Raw genomic sequence first — 20,128 nt, forward strand, 5'->3', positions numbered from 1 at the left:
ATCACAAACTGTGCAGCCTGGAACAGCTTCATGGATTATACAAAGAGAGCACATCACCAACTCATTCTCCAAAGGATGATTTGAACCCTCTACCTGGATTACGGTAATTAATTCCTTCCTTAGTTACTGAAGAGTGCCACTTGGGAAAACTGGAAAATACATTTAATCAAACTTAACAGTAACCTTTGAATCAGCAGCAAACTTGGTTTGGTAAGAGGTAACGTAAGAGTCAGTGTGCTGCCAGTAACGGGTGACATCACAGTGCCCAGCAAACTGGTTACCTAAAATTATCAAGTTGCTCTGCATAAAAACCTGTTTCTGCACCATGGAACATGACATGCTTTATACAAGGAAAAATCCCTAAATGTAAAAGACATTTGACTTGTGAGTTGCACAGGCTTGTAGCTCAGACAGCAAACAGTCAATTGGATGCAAAAAGCTTCTGGTATAAGAATATACAAGCTCAGCATGGCACTAAGCTTATGACTCAGATTTCCCCAGAAGTCACAGGTCACTAGCAAGCAACCACCCAAGTACATAGCTCAGTATTTTCCACTGGAGAGGAGACCAAACAATTACCAGGCTTCTCATCTTGATTCATGGATCAAGGATCCCAAAAGGAAGTAAGGATCAGATCTGACTCTTTTCTCCTTCAGAAACAACTTTTGGTGTTTCAATGTGTTGTCCACCACCTGGGGAAGTAAGCTGATTCTCTGAACAGATGACAACCTGGAAAGCCTTTGCTTACAGTCTTGCCAGTAGGACTATGATGGCAAGGAAAGGACGCATCAAACGCTTGTTTGGTTCTTTGCCTATGCTGGGCTACAGTGGCTTAGTGGCTAATTTTTTTTTTCTACTATGCATAGTACAAACACAAAGCCATGCTCTGTTTTTCCAGGAGGCGTTTTATTCAACTGAAGAAACAGATAATAAAGTTAGATTTGTCAGCCCTTAAAAAGCCCTTCAAAACAAATCATGCTCCAGGGACATCTTCCTCTGAGCAAAGCACTCCTAGAACTGTTAAAACTGAGCCTTGTTCTGCAGTCTGCCTCTAAACCAGTGTTTGCCGATCTGTATCTTGCTCCAAGCAATTTATTTTTAGTGGTGCTTTTAACTGCTTTATTAGACAACCTCATCATCATAACTGATGGGAATCTCATTCTTCTTTGCTTCCTAGATGCTTCCCCCGCCTAAATGACATAATATTTCCCTCTGCAGATGCCACAATTGTTTTCAGGAATATTCATTACAGGAAAAAAAAGTTGAGCAACAGTAAAGACAAACTGTCTGCCCTCAAGATAACTATGCCTGATTCCTCAGTTCTCTCTTTTTATTGGGTTACTGTAGATGGAGATAGCAGCGTTGCGTGTTTATTAGAAGACTGAATAAAAGTAGTCTGGGAAATCTTTATTTTGATAAAGTGACAGAAATATTTTTTGCTAGAGCTGCTAAGAGACGTGAAAAAGAACTGTTACTCTCACCACTAAAAAACCAGAAATTGCTGACACGATTCAACTCCTCTTTGTCTGTACCAAATACTTCATTAATTTTCATATAATTGCTTAAATGTTGCAGTGTATCTTATATTGTGGTTTCTCAGGCGTGCATCTCCATATAACACAGGATAAAGCCCTCTAGAAAGCAATGCTTGGGTCACCAATACATTTCAATAACATCTCTTAGTGCTGTTGGGCATTTCATTTCACTCCCATCTATGGAAGAAATCACACTGGCCTTATCAAAGCCGAAGTGGATGAGTGCAACACTTCAATGGCACAAAATGTAAAATTAATGTTTGCTTGAAATCAAAACCCCATACACAGCTGTCTGCTTCCATTTTTAGCACCAAAAGCTCTGAGTTCCCCACTGTTCAACTACACAAGTTCTCTCATGGTCACCTCCCTGCTCACCAGGTTCTGAATACCTTCCTGCAAACAAACCTGCAAACAGATGCACCTTAAGGCTCAGACTTCCAAGCCACCCATACATGTTCATTCAACATCTTTTTCCAGCACTGCCAGAGTGAGGTATATAGGTACTACAAGACTGCTAAACACAGCTGAGCATATTTAGAGGTGTTGGGCCCTCTTTGGCAGTTGACCAACTGCTCAAAAGCTACTTAGTTAAAAAAAAAAAAGTCAATGTCCTGTTAAAAACAGCTGATAAGGAAACCCTTGACAGAAACTGCCTCCCTGATCAAAGGAAAGGCCCTGGGTGGTCCACCTCCTGCCAGCTGGGTGGGGGTACGAACCTTTGGTTGGATTTACTGGTGCTATTCTGTCTTGCCATACAAATAGATCTTCTGGAACAGAATCTTGTGCAAAATTATTTTTTCCCTACTTTCACTTTGCTTTGCATTTATTTTTCAGTGGACATAAAGGAGAAAAGAGTAGTAGACTTAACACTGAAGATGTAAGAGAAAAGGGTAAGGATGAGGACTCGCCTTTTGGCACCTACAACCATCTATGTGTATAAAAATCTACTCTGCTGCTTTATTTGATAAATGAAACAGATGTTGGAGTTTATTGTTTAAGCGAGGGAATCTTCAGCATCTACTTGGGAGGTAAATGTTTACACAATAGCAAAAATTTGTTTTTTAAAACACTCTCATTTTGTTTTACCATCAAAGCACAAAATAGTTGTTAAAAGTATCATTCACTGAAAATTAAGAACATTAGACATGCAAGATACAAGTTATTCCGACTCTCTTGTTGGAATAACCTGTCGATCACTTGAATAGCGTTGAATCTAAACCATATTACAACAGCCTGCATTATTTAAAATAAATGAAGGTTGCAGCTGACTTTCAAAATATATAACTTCATAGAGTCTACTTAGGAAAAATAACAAAGCACAGCAGAAAGTAACCACGATTACATCTTAGGTAGCAACGCATGTAAAAACTTGCAGCTTTCATACCTGTAGCCTACAGCAGTACTGCACTGCTGCCGACAGCTCACTTATTTCAAAGCAGGTATCTGTGCCACTATACACAAGTTGTAGAGATTCCTCATCTTCTCCCCACTCTAATCTGTATTCAGAGATGTCAGCACCAGAGCACTCAGGACTCTGCAACACAAGTATTTGTATTTGTATAATTAGATTTAGAAATGAGCACTGCACATCTTTGTGTTTCACTGGGTAAGAAAGAAACAACCTAAAAAATAAAAACACTCTTATTTTGAAATTAATGGCACTACTATCGTCGCAAATTGAAATGCCCTGAATTAGTGTTCCCCTAGTAGGTTACCGAGACAGTCTAGTTCTGCACAATATTTACCTGAAAGAAATAGACAGAAATGAGAGCATATGCAGCTACTTCACTTTTCATCACAACACTCAGTAATAAATTGTCTTTCCACTGGCTTGGCAGATGCACAGCTGTGGAGAATGCAAAAAAGCATCAATCTAGTCAATCAGAACAACTCTGAAAGAGATGGCCTTCGAGCCTAAAGCAATTATTCATGCTACTGAGAAAAGATTGACCTCAACAATCATGGCAGCTCATCTGAGGTTTTCAATGCAAGTCAGCCATCAAGCTAATGCACGAAGCATGGGACAGAGAAGGTAGACCTGAGTACATTAACATCTACACGAAAACTCATGAACATCAGTAATATCCTTGTCATCAGTGGTATCCTTTTGTGGAGGGCAAGTCAAGCTGCATGGCTGAGCAGCTGCACTTCTGCATTTCAGCTAATACTTATTAAAAGATCCAAAGTTTAAGATGGTGAAGCACGGACGGAGAAGGAATGCATACAGACTAAAATAAAAGTAAATATTTGGGGAAGAGACAAATAATTTTTGAGGAGGAGGTAAATTGTAAGCATTTGTGCTGAGTTCATCTCATATCAGAGACTCCACCTTCACTCAAAATAAAATATTTGCCTTCATAATGTCAGAATGCCCCTCCCCGGGGCATTCTGACATGCTAAAAGTTTACAGAGCGCATGTCAGACAGACCAACACTACCATGTGACACCAGTCTAGGATGTCCTGTGTCCGAATGCTGGTCCAGATGGCTCAAGATCAACCTTATGCAATTCTTTAAAAAGGAGAAAAGATGGCTTTTGATAATAGAAGGGTTTCTGTGTATAATTTTACCACAAATGCTTTTTTTTAACTAAACCAGTTAAAATCTCTCGAGCTACTTTTCAAGTGTGCACTAACAACATCAGTTTGGACAAGGAAAACAGAAATTAAACAAGAACACGTGACCTACCTCCCAGCTTACAAGTACACGTGCGTCAGAAAGGAAGGACAGGGAAGGCGCTCTGCACTGGCCAGGTGGTCCTGCTGCCATGGTGATTTCTGTAGCTTCCGAGTATGGCCCGTACTAGAGAGGAACAATTTGTACATGAATACATATCAACATATGAATTTTCTCAATGCAATAAACAATCTGAAAGATAAACTGGGCTTCCAGCACTCAGCACTAAATATCAGAGTGTAGGAGGATTAGACCATGTGAATTATTGCAAGGTTATAATATGAGGGATGCTTAGGTATCAGCAGACAACACTTTGGCTGCCCCAGGATATCCTCCTGTGCCATGATGACTGCCTGTGAAGGCCAAAGCCAATTCCAGTTTACCAAAGAGTAGGAATGTGTGCTCAGCAATAGAAAGCTGAGAAGCAGTTTGTTTCCCTCTAACTTACTTCAAGGTATTCCAACATCTATACCATAGCCTGGCTTTCTCTCTTGGCTTTGAGGAGGAGCACAACAACACAGTGGAGGTGAAATCCAGCTTCTTATATATAAAACACAAGCAGGGCAAGCACTGGAGAACTGGGGCTGTGTGAGTGGGATAACAAATTTTGTTCGGTACATCCCCAAGCTAATTAGAAACCATTCTCCAGAACAAATGAACATTACATATCAACAATTAGAGGAAAAACACTGATACTTAATATTTTGGAATGGAATACTAATAAATATGGAAAAATGAACCATTATGAAGGCTGAACAACACTAAAAGTTTTGTTCAAGACAGCCTCTCAATGGGCACCTGTCAGTATCTCTGCTAGCAAGGAAGACTAACATTCATTGCTTCATCTGAATTACAAAATGTATACTACAAAGAAATCTTACATATTTACTTTGGCTGTTTCTTTACATTGCAGGACAGAGATGGGCTATTTGGTATGTCCTTAGGGAGATGTAATCTTACAAGGAAATCATAAACATACCCCACCATCGTTCAGAGCTCTCACTCTGAACCGATACGTTGCTCCAGGGAGAAGGTTGCTGACTGTGCACTCCAGATCAGGACCGTGGTACACTTCAGAAACAACTTCTTCTGGTTCTGTCATTTCTACGCTGTACTCTGAGATGGGACAGCCACTTTCTGATGTGGGGACATCTAAAACATAAACAAGTCCCACATTAATAACATAATACATGTTATAAGCAACAATTTCCCTCTTAGATAGATGCCTTACCTGCAATACCTCCACCACATGCACAATCAGCATACATTAATTACGCATAACCCTAAACCCTTCATCAGGTCAGACTGCCACCTGGAAGATCAGCAGCTCCTCCCAAGGCTTCTTTCACCCTGGGAAACTGTGCTTGGTACCAGAAGGTGCCCAGCTACTTTTTAAGCAGAACAAAGTAGTTCCTCTTCTCAAGAGCTGTTTTTTGCCCCTGCACGAAGAATGGGACTGAAAACATTCCCTCTGGGTCAAAGACAATTTAGGAGGCATGTGATATGGGGTCTGACTGACCAAACCTTGGCTGCTTGGCTGTTGTTGGACACAGGGTAGTGAGGGTCACATACAGTCCAAATCTACTACTTACACATGGGATTTCTGGCAAAGCCTCACTAACACCTCATAAAAATACAAACCACTTCCATTCTCAAACTTCATTAGTCACACTGCTAGCATTTATGAGATTCTAAATGTCTGTACGATGATCTAAACCCTGCACTTCACTTGGGATAACAGCTTTTTGCAAACCTGAATTCGTATCCCATATCTGTGTTTGTTTTGCTATAGGGATCTTTTCCACCATGAAAACAACCTATTCACTAGACACACTCCTATGGCTTACCCCATTGTAGCTGAACTTCTCTGTGCTTTGGTTTCCCCAAAATTCTTGGTGGCCGGCAGGGACCTGGTGCAACACTTAGCGTACGGACAGGTAAACTTTCCGAACACTGGAAGAGAAAAAGAGCTTAAGTTAACTCTGTGGTTCTTCCAGCACCTGCAAAGCAAACCATGAGTAGGAAGTGATTAAAAAAAAAACCTACTTTCCAGAACAACTATTTCTAAGAGCTTATATAAAAAACAAAGGGCAAGAAATGCTACCAAGCATGTTTCTTACAAGTGCAACTAGCAGAGTTCTTCCATTAGCCTACTCAAATTTGCAGCACAGGAACTATATTGGATGATTTTGCAGGGCTCATCCTTTTACTTTTCCTTGTTTCTAAAACAGCATTGAGTCCTAACGTACTCAATCATAAAAAAAAATCAAAGCAGTAATAATGAAAATGTAGAAATCTTCCAAAATTTAGAAGCTTGCAATAAAAAAAAATAACTGCAATCCTTGTAGCTTTATTCTGCCATGGGGATAACGTTCACCTTTTAGAAGCAGAGATCCATACAGCAGATAAATCTCCAAAATATGACAAAAAATGAATAGCCCTTACTGTTAAATACTACTTACCTGACTGTGTCCGCCAGTGCTGATACAGCATGCCCGGAGTTTGTACAAAGTGCCTGGTTTCAAGTGAGTACAGGTATATTCTGTAGCCGATCCACTATAAGCCACTTCCCATTGATTTGCTAGAAAATTAGATATATCCAAGTTCAGAAAAGCACAAATACAACGAGTTTACTCATGTCAAAAAGAACATCTATAACATGGCTTTCCCTGTGATTTATTTCCTGGAGTCATGAATTTTAATATTACTATGAATATTATTTCTGCTTCAAGACATATTCACCCAGAAATAAACATGAAGAATATGTACAAATACATGTATTTCTAAAACATATTAAATATAAAATAAAGCAGTAGGTTTAAGCCCTATAAGGTAAAATTCCACTTGTCATGGAGAAAAAAGAGCATGCTTAAACCTAACCAACCCCTCCCCAGGAATCCTGTAAATGTTAAGGCTAAAACTCAGTTTCAATCACCTCTGCAGCATATTAATAATAGTCAGAAGGGTCACTATTTCTTTACAATAGTCAAAATGGATTGAAATGAAAACTTGTTTTAGGTTTACCTTCCGGACCTCCTTGAGAAATCTCTAAGAGATACTTCAAGATTTCCGAACCACCATTATCTTGTGGAGGATCTAAAGAAGAAGTTAGTAAATCAGTATAAGGAATGAAATATAACAAAAAAGATTACAAAAACTGTTTCTGATTCTACTCCTTCTAGCCCACAAACCACCTCCCTCCAACTCTACCTACAAGGAGGAATTCATTGCAGAAGCAGACAGCAGAATTTAGCTTCCAGAATAAGGTGGCTGGCTAATATTTTGTAAAGATGCCACAAACAAAACATGTGGAAAAAGCATTGAAGAAGATAAGATATGAATATTTGCCCCATTGATAAAGGGAACAGCTAGAATGAGAAGCAGCTTCCACCTGCAACAAGACATAAAATGGAAGGCAAAAAAACCTGAATGCAAACTTGATTAAAAGTCTAAGTTCATTAGCTAAAAAGAAGCAAATATCCTGATTCTTAAAGCGTATTTACACATCTTCCAAAATACTCACACAGTTAAGCTGATGAGCTTTCCAAATAGATGCTACTTTGTGTATTGGAAGCAGTATGAAATCCACGCTCCCATATGTATTAACAGAACTACATCCGAATTCAACATTTGGTATTATGACTGTCCCAAAATCGCCTATGAGAAACCACACTGGCTTACCCCACTTCACACTAAAGCCATGAGATGTTATTGGCCCTTTAATGATGGGTCTGGTCGGAGGTCCCGGCCTGTCAGGACTAGTTGTGCAGACCAAAACTTCACTTGGAGAACTTTTTCCTTCCACATTAGAAGCGAACAGCTGAGGAAAAAATAAAGAAAGAAAAGGAAGGAAGGAAGGAAGGAAGGAAGGAAAGAAAGGAAGGAAGGAAGGAAGGAAGGAAGGAAGGAAGGAAGGAAGGAAGGAAGGAAGGAAGGAAGGAAGGAAGGAAGGAAGGAAGGAAGGAAGGAAGGAAGGAAGGAAGGAAGGAAGGAAGGAAGGAAGGAAGGAAGGAAGGAAGGAAGGAAGGAAGGAAGGAAGGAAGGAAGGAAGGAAGGAAGGAAGGAAGGAAGGAAGGAAGGAAGGAAGGAAGGAAGGAAGGAAGGAAGGAAGGAAGGAAGGAAGGAAGGAAGGAAGGAAGGAAGGAAGGAAGGAAGGAAGGAAGGAAGGAAGGAAGGAAGGAAGGAAGGAAGGAAGGAAGGAAGGAAGGAAGGAAGGAAGGAAGGAAGGAAGGAAGGAAGGAAGGAAGGAAGGAAGGAAGGAAGGAAGGAAGGAAGGAAGGAAGGAAGGAAGGAAGGAAGGAAGGAAGGAAGGAAGGAAGGAAGGAAGGAAGGAAGGAAGGAAGGAAGGAAGGAAGGAAGGAAGGAAGGAAGGAAGGAAGGAAGGAAGGAAGGAAGGAAGGAAGGAAGGAAGGAAGGAAGGAAGGAAGGAAGGAAGGAAGGAAGGAAGGAAGGAAGGAAGGAAGGAAGGAAGGAAGGAAGGAAGGAAGGAAGGAAGGAAGGAAGGAAGGAAGGAAGGAAGGAAGGAAGGAAGGAAGGAAGGAAGGAAGGAAGGAAGGAAGGAAGGAAGGAAGGAAGGAAGGAAGGAAGGAAGGAAGGAAGGAAGGAAGGAAGGAAGGAAGGAAGGAAGGAAGGAAGGAAGGAAGGAAGGAAGGAAGGAAGGAAGGAAGGAAGGAAGGAAGGAAGGAAGGAAGGAAGGAAGGAAGGAAGGAAGGAAGGAAGGAAGGAAGGAAGGAAGGAAGGAAGGAAGGAAGGAAGGAAGGAAGGAAGGAAGGAAGGAAGGAAGGAAGGAAGGAAGGAAGGAAGGAAGGAAGGAAGGAAGGAAGGAAGGAAGGAAGGAAGGAAGGAAGGAAGGAAGGAAGGAAGGAAGGAAGGAAGGAAGGAAGGAAGGAAGGAAGGAAGGAAGGAAGGAAGGAAGGAAGGAAGGAAGGAAGGAAGGAAGGAAGGAAGGAAGGAAGGAAGGAAGGAAGGAAGGAAGGAAGGAAGGAAGGAAGGAAGGAAGGAAGGAAGGAAGGAAGGAAGGAAGGAAGGAAGGAAGGAAGGAAGGAAGGAAGGAAGGAAGGAAGGAAGGAAGGAAGGAAGGAAGGAAGGAAGGAAGGAAGGAAGGAAGGAAGGAAGGAAGGAAGGAAGGAAGGAAGGAAGGAAGGAAGGAAGGAAGGAAGGAAGGAAGGAAGGAAGGAAGGAAGGAAGGAAGGAAGGAAGGAAGGAAGGAAGGAAGGAAGGAAGGAAGGAAGGAAGGAAGGAAGGAAGGAAGGAAGGAAGGAAGGAAGGAAGGAAGGAAGGAAGGAAGGAAGGAAGGAAGGAAGGAAGGAAGGAAGGAAGGAAGGAAGGAAGGAAGGAAGGAAGGAAGGAAGGAAGGAAGGAAGGAAGGAAGGAAGGAAGGAAGGAAGGAAGGAAGGAAGGAAGGAAGGAAGGAAGGAAGGAAGGAAGGAAGGAAGGAAGGAAGGAAGGAAGGAAGGAAGGAAGGAAGGAAGGAAGGAAGAAAGAGGTAACAAATTTAACAATGTTTCCTGTGACAGTTTTGCACAGGATACGTATCACTAAAGAAAACAGCATGTCACATGCCAGAACAGCATGTGGGATGTTAATAACAGCTGATTGTCAGCATCATTTCTCCAGAAACCACACTGATTTTCCAACCTCTTCACCAGCAACAGATGACAGTGAGTTTAAGGTTACAGCATTATTGTTTCTCTTGTCTTAAAAGAAAAAAATATCATGGTAGCTGACGTTATTTTCTCACAGGAGATGAAGATAATGACAATTATACTACTATTACTTTGGAGGTATTGCAAACCATTATCTAAAGCAAATTATTTCAGAGTATCAGTGAGCAGTAATTAAAAATGTGGAGTAGCACGACAGGCAACCAAGTGATGGGTAATCTATAGACCCTGAAACTAGCAGGATGTGCACCAAGTCAGCTTTCTCAGATGAAAATCTTTTGTCTCTTCCCAAAAACAACTTCTGGTAACTTCAGTGTGAATGCTGCTAAGGGAAGACATGGGGACTTGGCCAGGAGGCAGAGGAGATCAGGATCGTACAAGAAGCCCCAAATGGTCTAACACTGTGTGGCTTCTGAGAGCTGTGTTAGCTCATACGAGTCTCTGGGACACAAATCTGCTGCCAAGGAAGTGAGTAATAAAATATTTATTGTAATTGCTAATAGTAAATATAAGCTAGCAGGAACTTTTCCACTTGGAGAGCTCTGCTGTTCTCAGGAATGGCCAGTTCTATACCCCTCTCCTAAAAGAGGCTTCTAGGGAAAACAATTCGTGATTTTTAAGGCCAAAAAAGTAAATTGACATTCTCCAGCCTGTATATGCTTGCCTTAAATAAGTCATCAAAACCAGTATCAGCTCATTGTTTCTCACTGAATTTCCCTGGCTCTTAACTTTTTGCGCATGGAAATTTTACCCTTTTAGTTTGCTGTACTGAAAAGCCAGTTACAATATGGACATCCCTACTGACCTGCTGCCCTCCTCAACCCTGCTTCTTTATTTCTTATTGCCACTTTCTCTAATTATTTAATCATCTCTTGGTTCTTTCTCTGGCTGTTCTTCAATTTGAGACATCCTACCAGATGAATACCAGATAGATGACAGGGACAATCACCTCTAGGGAATCAGTTTGAAATACAAATGTAATAACAACCTATTTATAACTTATAAGGAACTCACATATTCCTTTATTTACACTTCTGAAGACTGCACAAACCCAGCAGGAACTGAAACTTCATCTCAAACTGACTTCATTTGGGATCTTTGACACTTCTGAGCTCCTGCTTCCTCATCCTCAAGTCCCTCACCTTCTCATCTGCTTGCTAGAAATAGAAATGAAACTCGGCTTTCAAGTCACTGATAAAATTACTGAACAATACATACCAGAGCTGTTTTGGGGGGAACCTCACTAGAAACAGTCACTGATCTACTTAAATGAAGCTCCTCCCTACCCTTTGTTCACTATTACCTAGAGTCCCAGAACAATCCACCACCTATTTCTGGCCAGCTCAGAATTAGCTAGATGGCTCCCCTGCTAGTTTTACAACACTGCTGTGATACAATTTAATGGACCTAATCCATCAGTATAAAATAACCCCTGATGTCACAGGGAGAATTTGGATTTGATGGCTCAGCTTAGCGGGTGGCAACAAAGGGTACCTACAGCGCCTGGACAAAAAACATCCAGTGCAGGAAATGCAATGTTATGACAAAAATAAGAAGATTCACCCTGAATTTATACTGCGTGCTTCTTCTGAGGTTCTTCACAGTACAGGCTTGCTCCTCTCCAGTGTACTTTGGGTGAAACACGCTATCCTAGAGAAACAGGCAAAAATAAACAGATTTCCAGAAAGCTTTCTCTGCATTCATGTACAGCTAGAATCTATTTCAAAGAGGCTTTGCAATCAAGGTTTTATTTTGTTTGCCTTCTTTAGGCTACTAGGTCACAGTAACATTCTATCTAGGACAGTGCAACTGATCTGAATAATATAACTTGGCTGTAAAATAAGCGCAAGAGCAGTAGCAGCAGTTTATCACATATAAGAGAAATAAAAGTGACAGATGATGACAAAAAGCAAGCACACTCCTCAGCAGTCAGCAGAACACAGAGGACTATTTAAGGACAAACCACCCTATAGATTATGGTCTCCTCTGAAGCTTTGTGAAGGAACTGTGCACGACAGCAGACAATTTTTGCTAAGAACTTCATCTAATTCTTAAGCTGAGGATTCCAAATTCTGCTGTTGAGCTCAACAAATCACACGTCCGTGTCCTGCCAAGTACTGCATACTCTCAAAAGGCATTCTATTAAAATAGTTTTTTTTTCTGTTACATAATGTTTTAAGAGTCCTCACACAACCTTTGATTGGAACAGCCCTTCAAAATAGCAATCCATAACACTCTCAATAAACTTGGACTAATAAATGGAAACTCAATTTGAGCCACTCCGTACACTCTGTAGTAACACAGCACTTACATTATCTTCTTCCTGAATTTCCAGGGTGTAAGAAATCACTTCTTCTGGTGTGCATCCTTCTACTTTATTCCACTGCAATGCAACCCACGTAACGCCAGCTCGAACAAGCCTTGGTGCAGAGGGAGTCTGAGGAATATTACCTGCAGTGTAGCATACCACCTCCTGGCTGTACCCACTGTACAGGAAAAGAGGAGAGAGCAATATTTAAAAACTAACCCATGAAAAAGCCTCACTCACACACGTATTTCATATGTTTCAAATGATTTAGATGCTGTTAATGTTGTCCAAGCGGGAAAAAAAGAAACGAGTTCACAAAGTGAAGGGAATGTTAAAACTAAGAATAGAAATAAATGGAGGATTATCACAGAGTCATAGAATTATGTGCCCTCACAGTCATTTTTATGAATTTCACTGCAATGACATTTGGAAAAATACCTGATTGCCTCAAAAATATTAACTTGCCTTTAACTGTGAAGTAAATCAAACTTAACAAGGAGGAATTAAACATAGCAAGGCTATACTATGTACAGCAGAAACTTAAGAACGACATTTAAAGCAGCTAGAGTTTGGTGGCTCTTAAGGAGTACAACATCAGAACCCTCAACTGAGAGCAGTTTTCAGATCTGCTTCTAAAGCACAATGTATTTCCATCAGTACGTCACAGGAATGCAATGAACACAGAGAAGCCACAGCTCCCTTCCCAAGTCTTCTTTCTCAAAAACAACACAAGCACCAGAACTGAAACATCCTAACAGTTTAAAAACAATCCACCGATAGCCAACATCTGAACAAAGAGAAGAAAAACAGCTCAGATGATAAATCCACAAGCATCAGAGCCAACACTATCTTAAAATATGAAGTGTTAGATGACATTAACATGCCATGATTTTGAGTGCTGTCTATAAAAAACAAGCCGCGTGCTGCTGGTGCTTATCTCATAGATTAACACACAATGGCTGACCACAAGTACACTTCTTCATAAACTCATGAGAGAAAAGAAGAGTAACACCAAAAAAAGGGCAGAGAGAAGAGATTCTCAAATAGTGAACCTTGCAGGGACATCGTCATCAAGCAGCAGCACTCTCCTGTTTGGCACTTAGCAGCTCCAGCTCACATCTCTCTGTAGCTGAAGGACTATTTAAACAGGGAGGGAGGTGATCTTGCAAGAAGCTGGTGAGGGACTCTGCAAACATGAACAGCCCCAGCATATCTCAAAGGGAAAACACAGGATCACAAATACAGTAACTTTCTAAAGTTACATATTGTTAGGAGTTTCATGTTGTGGATGATAGAGTAACAAGACAATCTCCCTCAGCAAAGCACATCATTATAGACCAGCTGTTTATGTTTCCTTGTAGTAATTACTGGATCCTGTTTAGCTAAGAAGGACAATAAACGAGTATACAAAAGCACTGGTTGTTTAGATTTTTCACAGCTCAGCCTTTCCTCGCCTGCTCTCCTTTCCACAAGTAGAGGATCACCCAGCCCCTGCAGCACCATGTTCCTTGGTTATGATCTGGCCCTTGCTGTGCAGTGCCTCCCCAGGATGTCCCTGAGGGCTGGGATTAGCCTGATTTCTCACCACTTCCATCTGAAAGCATCTGCTCACAGGCAGAGAAAAGCCTTTGGGTGTGCCCATCCTCTGTGGGGCCAGCCCTGCCAGTCCCGAAAGAAGGAAGGGACTGTACTGCTGGAAAAAGACAGAGGACCTTTGCTGTAAAATAGGAAAATAAATACATCAAGATTCCTTTCAAAATCTGTAACTCAACTTCCTCTTGCTTATTTTTCTTGGTTCACAGAGGTCCCTAAGGGGAACTTCACATAACAGATGTATTCTTTTTGTATAAGAGACAGACCACAAAACACCATTTAACACCTCTAAAGAAGTGTCTGCCTCAGCCAACCTCATCACTCATGGCAGTTCCCTGGGAGGCCAACGACCCCACCAGGGAAGATGTGACGTACACTGAAGCTTTAATAATGGACCAAACATCAGATATTTAACTCAAAATCATATGGAGAAGGAAAGAAACAAAACCAGAATAAAGCAGAATTCTGCCTTTATGATTTCATTGCAAGTTGAACTCTTTAACAACCATTTTTCCTCCAAAACATCATGCATCCTGAGCTAACTTACCTAGTACCGATGTCATTCTGAGCTGCAAGTCGGAAGGTGTAACCCAAAGCTGGACACAGCTTAGTCAGCTTGCAATGCTTCTGGCTTCCAAAGTAGCATTCTCTGAAACCACTGTTCCTTTTTCCCTAGAAAGAGAACAGGCTGTAATTAGATAGCTATGAAACAAAACCAGGCGTTTCTTATTCTAAGTACTGTTAAATGATATTAGATTTAGATGCTTTCATTCAAGCAGTGAGCAAACAGAACTCTGAAACACTCACTGGCAGCACTGCTACATTACTTAAATTAATACATTTACATGCAGTCTGTTGTCAGATCTCTCCTCCTTCCAAGTTCTTATCTTTATGAGATGCATTTACAGCTTCTGTCACTTAAACTGAAATGTAATTTATCCTATTCCTTAACCTCAAAGCATACGAGCTGGGTGTGAAATTGATCTGGGAGCCCTGCAAGCAATATTTCTGCACACTAGATTCCATTGGCCCTTCAGGAACACTTCATCCCAGCAGAGGGCTCTCGCTGCCCACTGTCAGCCCGCTGTGCTCCAGCTGCTCCATGGGACGGGCAAAGCACTTGTCTCTGCAGCTCTTAGTTTTGGACAGTTACCAATAAAGGTGCCCCTCACTGCAGTTAATATTCAATCCATCCAACCTGCTGCTGCCTCCTCAGGCTCTGCCCTTCCTCCCAAGCATTGTTCTTCTCCCACAGTCAATATATCACTTCATCATTAAAGACTCCCAAAATGCCCAGGAGGGACACACATTTTTCACCAGCCCGTTCTCCAGCCCCTGTCCATTTCCACCTCCTTGCACTCAAATTGTAGTACAGAAGCAAGAGCTCCACAAAACATGTGTAGTAAATCTCCAAGATGTGTTAGCCAAACTAGAAACAACCACGCAGACCTCCAGCACTGCACAGCTTGGAGGCACTGAAGGGACATTCAGCACAGCAGCAAATAACCATAACTTACTTTTATTTACCCAGTGCTACTCTACATCTGTCTAGGACTTGTTTTTACTGACGCTTTCCTTTAACTTCACCTGCCTGCTCTGGCTGCAATGTTACCACACAGCCCAACTAATCTCAGGGGTGGAACTTCTTTCAATTCTAACATCCCTGAGTATATAGTTATGTGATAAAAACTCTTTTAAACAAAAGGAGAGGCCTCACTATTTCCCAGCTCGGTGGTAACTTGCTCAGTACCCTGACAACACAAAACTCAGTTACTAATCTTATGTTTTAGCAAAATAACCATTAATCAGGGCAAGACTAATAAGAATAGAGTTTTTTTCCCTTATGCAAATACTGTCTTGTAGATTCAGGGGCCTACGATTAATTTTAGTTTGATGGTTTAAAATCATCCTGACTTTGCTGTTTTCAAAGCATTAAATCTCTTTATGCTTAAGGATATATTTTTTCCATCACTTCCCTATGCTTTTTCTCCAAGAGAAGTAGAGCAACCAAATGCTAAGCATATGATTAATGAGTACAGACATGGCTGGCTGGAAAGAGAAGCCATGGAAAGCCTCACGTGCAGCACAGCGCCTGGAGGTGGGAGCAATGGACCAGGGAAATTCCACTTTGTCAAACAGGTGGGTTAAAACTCAACTTCAACGTTTGGTAATCTTTGCAATCTTCATCACCATACAGATTCTGACACTGTATATATCTTTCTTCTGGATCTGGTATCGTACATTCCCAAAGACTCACTCAGAGACTGACTGGTATTCAAGTTACTCAGACCGGCTGGTATTTCGGCTTCTATTGGCACTAATTGGATAGGCTGGCTGATATTTCTAATTATTCTGGCATTAATGGCCTGGAAATAGTCTCTCCGCTCCTTCCCTCCCAAGATTTATGAAAGCTCTAATGCTGGCATAATTATGGACAAGCACAACTGGCAGGCTGGTACTGGCTGCCACCCAAGAGCCTTGCAGCTTTCCCAGAATCCTTCCCCTATTCTTTGTATATTCAGCATCCAACTTTTAATCCTCTAAATAAGGTTTCGTAAGTTGCTTAAAATACACTGTATCATTTCCTCAAATACTTCTAATCCACAAATTTCAGAGGGAGAGCAACCACTGTCTGACTTCCCCAGCCCTGCTTTCTACAGCCTGTGCTGCCCGCTATCCACAGTGACAGCCCACACTGTGCTGGCATCAGGGCCCGTCTGAGGAAACGGGCAATTCAGCTCCACAGATCCATCAGACTTGCACAATACTATAACACAGCATATTAACAGAGATTTTAAAAGGTTTGCCTGCTGTTTCAGCTCTGTTTGAAGCTAACGCTGAAGTTTCTTGTGGAGACTGGGTTGGTTGAGACGATGGTTAAGAGATTTTAAGCAAGTTTTGTTGGCTACTGTCACTGCAGAAGACATTGTTAGAAGGGATGAGCCACTGCAGGTAAAAGGATGCAGGAGCAGAGCACAGCCCTTCCCAAGCACTCACTGCAAAGGGCTTGAATGGAAGCTGCCAGCATCAGACCCTGCAACCAGGAGACATGGTGGCAATCTGTTCCAGGCACTTGGTTCATGCTGGCAATAAAAAGCACCAGACTGTTACTCAACCTGACACCAGGCTGTGAGACAGACTGTCAATGGTGATTATAAATGCACCTGAATATCTCTGCAAAGCATTTACTGTGCAGTCACTGCTGCAAGTGGCTGAACTTTCTGTATATACAAACACTGAGAAAACAGAGCAGGACTTATGAAACATCCCTAAAATACGTATATATGAGGCAAATGGTTTTATCCAAACACCTCCTCTTGCATATCTAATAGCAGAAACATGGGCACAAAACAGACCCAGAGAGCAGGAGGGTAAACACACATCCAAGAACCCAAGCATGAGTGCACATAACCCACTGGTGGGCCACCACTGGGGCACATGGACCAGAGTGTCAGCTAGTACAAATCAGCACATCTCTGCTAGCTGGCCTTAAGACATTTAAGACTTCTTGGCAGAACAAAACGATCTCCATCTATCAGAATATGAACTTCCATGCATACAGAATTGAATTGGGTGGTAATGAACCTGTCTCTCTCTTGCACAGATTAAAACGCAATGCTTTCTGGATCAGAAATAAGGCATGAACACACTGCATGCTCTTGTCACTCTTTCAAGAACAGTCCTATGGACAATGAATAGCGTATCATCACCATCCGTATGCACAAGAGAAACATTTATCTACTACAGCTTAATCACAGAATGATCATTTCATGTCTAATTAGTAACAAAGGCCTGATTCTTACAGCACCGCCAGGGGCATTTTGCAGTGCAACTGCAGTTCACTAAGTTTGATGAATGCTGGCATCTGGAGAAAGCATCAGCACTACAGCGATGTTCTCCACGTGCATTTTTTAAGCAAGTTATTCAGATCAATCTTTTTTACCCTGAATGATGAATCCAGGCTCAAAGTCACCAAATGGCCAGTTTAGGTTTGTGAGGTCAAAGGGAAATGCAGAAGAAGAGACGGAAGTTGGAGTTCTCCTTAACTGCTGCTGTAACAGAGCGCTGCCAACTGGCTGGTGCCAATCCCAGCACTCAAGGTGTGGGCACATCCAGATCACCTGGAATTCCAAACTACTGGAGAAGAAGGGCTGTTCCTAACACCCTTAAAGTCAATGGAAACTTTGCTACCAAGCACACAATTTAACTGAGGGACCATTTGATGATCTTTTGCTCTCTGTTAAAGAACAAAGGTCCCTCTTCTCTCTGCTGTTTTTCAGGCAGTTTAAGTTAAACCACTTTATTAGTAAGACTTCACAACAATAATTCAAAGACCTACACCTGAAAAGAGAAAGAAAGAATTTGCCTTTTCTAAGTAACGGATGACAGCCCACACAAACAACTGAATCCAAACTGGGAGGAAAAAAGATGAAATAGCAGGATTAGCTTTGTCCATCCACTGCTTTATTTTCCAGGCCCTGCAGGTCAGGAAAAAACTTAGATCTGACCTGCAGCCATGCAGGGTAAAGTGCTGTTATCCTCCTCCAACTTAGAGCCTCACCCAGCCCTAGGGCTGTTCAACAACAGCACACTTCTGCCATCATTTAACAGCAACCGTTTACTTTTTGCATAGGAAAGCAACACCATCTCTGATCCTGGCTGCATTTTAAATACTATAAATGTCAATTCATCAGTCATCGGAAGATGTGAGGTCTGAGATGCACTGCTTCTCATAATTCACTCTCTCCCTACCTCTCATTACAGAGTCACATTTTCTATGCAGAGTGCCATCTTAGGGTGTTTTTCTAACTTTATTATTGGATAGGTTTCTCGTTCTCCACTCATGCAATACCCCCTGTGCTTTGCAGTTGCAATTTAATTTCCTTCCTATCACTGATTTTCCCGTGTTTATTTTATCCTGTGCCCTGTAGCTAATGAATGCTGCTCTAGCTGAGCTCTGGCAGAGGTTCTGCTGTTGCCTGGCAAGCATTCTCCTCTCCCTCCATGTATTTACTTCTAGGTTTCAGCAGGACACAGTGTGGCATTGTAACAAAGCTGGGGCATTTGCTTAATCGAAATTTACGTGGCGCAGTGAGAGAGCACAACATTTAAAGGATGACATGGGCTGCCATCCTTTCATCCATGCTGGCCAGCTGTCCGCTGGGATCTCAGATTTCAGGATTGTTACTGAGAAAGCAAGGCAATCAAGTAGATGGATAAAGGCAATCAGGATTCCTGCATTCTTTGCCACTGGTGCATACTCTAGTCTAAAATAGGCTACTTTTGCCCTGTGAAAGAAAAAGAGGCATAATAAATCTTTCTAGTTATATTCTTGGTATTAAAAGGTTTAAAGGACAAGAGCATTCTCTCACATATAAAAAATACAACTAGGCACCATGTGGACAAAATTAACATTGAAAATATGTGCACTGTATTAATATTCTGTTGTTGGTCCTTCTCAAATCTTCACATTCTCTCCTTCCCTCTTCCACTCCTTCATTCCTCTGTGTTATGTTCCCATGGCTTCTCAGCTAATGGAAGCTTTGCAAGAGATCAAAACTGCAGAATCAAGATGTCACAGAATGTATAATGGGATTATCCTGGCCTGTTCTTTTGGAGAAATGTTCTTTTTATTTCCTTTCCCAGACCTCACACTCCATTTTTTTTCATCTTCACTGACAACCTTTCCCCTTCCATTATGCAGAGAGAGGCAGCCAGCCATTCTGGAATTATTGTCTTATTTTAGTTCAGTGGGTGCATGAGAACATCACAAAGGCCCCACTTGCTGTGATAGAGCATCCAGTAAATGTTCGCACAGCAAGTGGTTCCAAATGCCAAACATGTAGCAGACCGATCTGGGAACGTGTTACTAGTGAAATGATGGAGAACTCTTCATAGCTGACTATTCCCTTTAGAATATTGTTTTTAGAATATTAAAAACCCCAAGAGATGTTTCCCAGACTGAACAACTACACACCCCTCCACACTCTTCACTTCCTGACTCATCGCATTTTCTTTTTAATGCGTTGCCCAAGCCTCCTGTCACCAATACATTTTGCCTTCAAAGATGATAACCACTGACTCAGGCTTTCTGCAAAAACATGACTTGTGCAATGGCAAGAAGACAAAGGAATCAGGGGAAGGAAGGAGGACTTGCAACCAGAACCCACTTCCAGCAAGCAGCACTGCACATCTCTTGCTTTTGGCCCTCTCCCCAGTGGCATGCTGCTCTCTAATGCTATAAGTTAGACATCTCTGGGACAGAAAACCAGATTATTTTCCATAGCGCCTGTAAGAGTACTGTAAGTCTCCGAGTGAAGGATACCATTACGTTAAGCTTGAGTATGTTTCCTG

At 41.7% G+C, this 20,128-nt stretch overlaps 1 protein-coding gene across 2 annotated transcripts in view; it reads right to left on the reverse strand.

Moving 5' to 3' along the window:
* The window catches only part of FNDC3B (fibronectin type III domain containing 3B), a 135,095-nt gene that overhangs the window by 24,195 nt on the left and 90,772 nt on the right, over positions 1-20,128 (reverse strand). For both annotated transcript variants that reach the window (XM_015871958.3, XM_085513675.1), the window contains exons 12-21: positions 14,322-14,446; positions 12,185-12,359; positions 11,437-11,523; positions 7,892-8,030; positions 7,235-7,306; positions 6,673-6,791; positions 6,058-6,163; positions 5,190-5,362; positions 4,223-4,336; positions 2,920-3,069 (exon numbers count right to left, since the gene is read on the reverse strand). In XM_015871958.3, coding sequence (XP_015727444.2) covers positions 2,920-3,069; positions 4,223-4,336; positions 5,190-5,362; positions 6,058-6,163; positions 6,673-6,791; positions 7,235-7,306; positions 7,892-8,030; positions 11,437-11,523; positions 12,185-12,359; positions 14,322-14,446 — 1,260 coding nt within the window. The remainder of the gene's footprint in view (positions 1-2,919; positions 3,070-4,222; positions 4,337-5,189; positions 5,363-6,057; positions 6,164-6,672; positions 6,792-7,234; positions 7,307-7,891; positions 8,031-11,436; positions 11,524-12,184; positions 12,360-14,321; positions 14,447-20,128) is intronic.

The sequence above is a fragment of the Coturnix japonica genome, chromosome 12 (genome assembly GCF_054131305.1).
Source record: "Coturnix japonica strain WE chromosome 12, WE-NBRP24, whole genome shotgun sequence".
Lineage (NCBI taxonomy): Eukaryota > Metazoa > Chordata > Aves > Galliformes > Phasianidae > Coturnix > Coturnix japonica.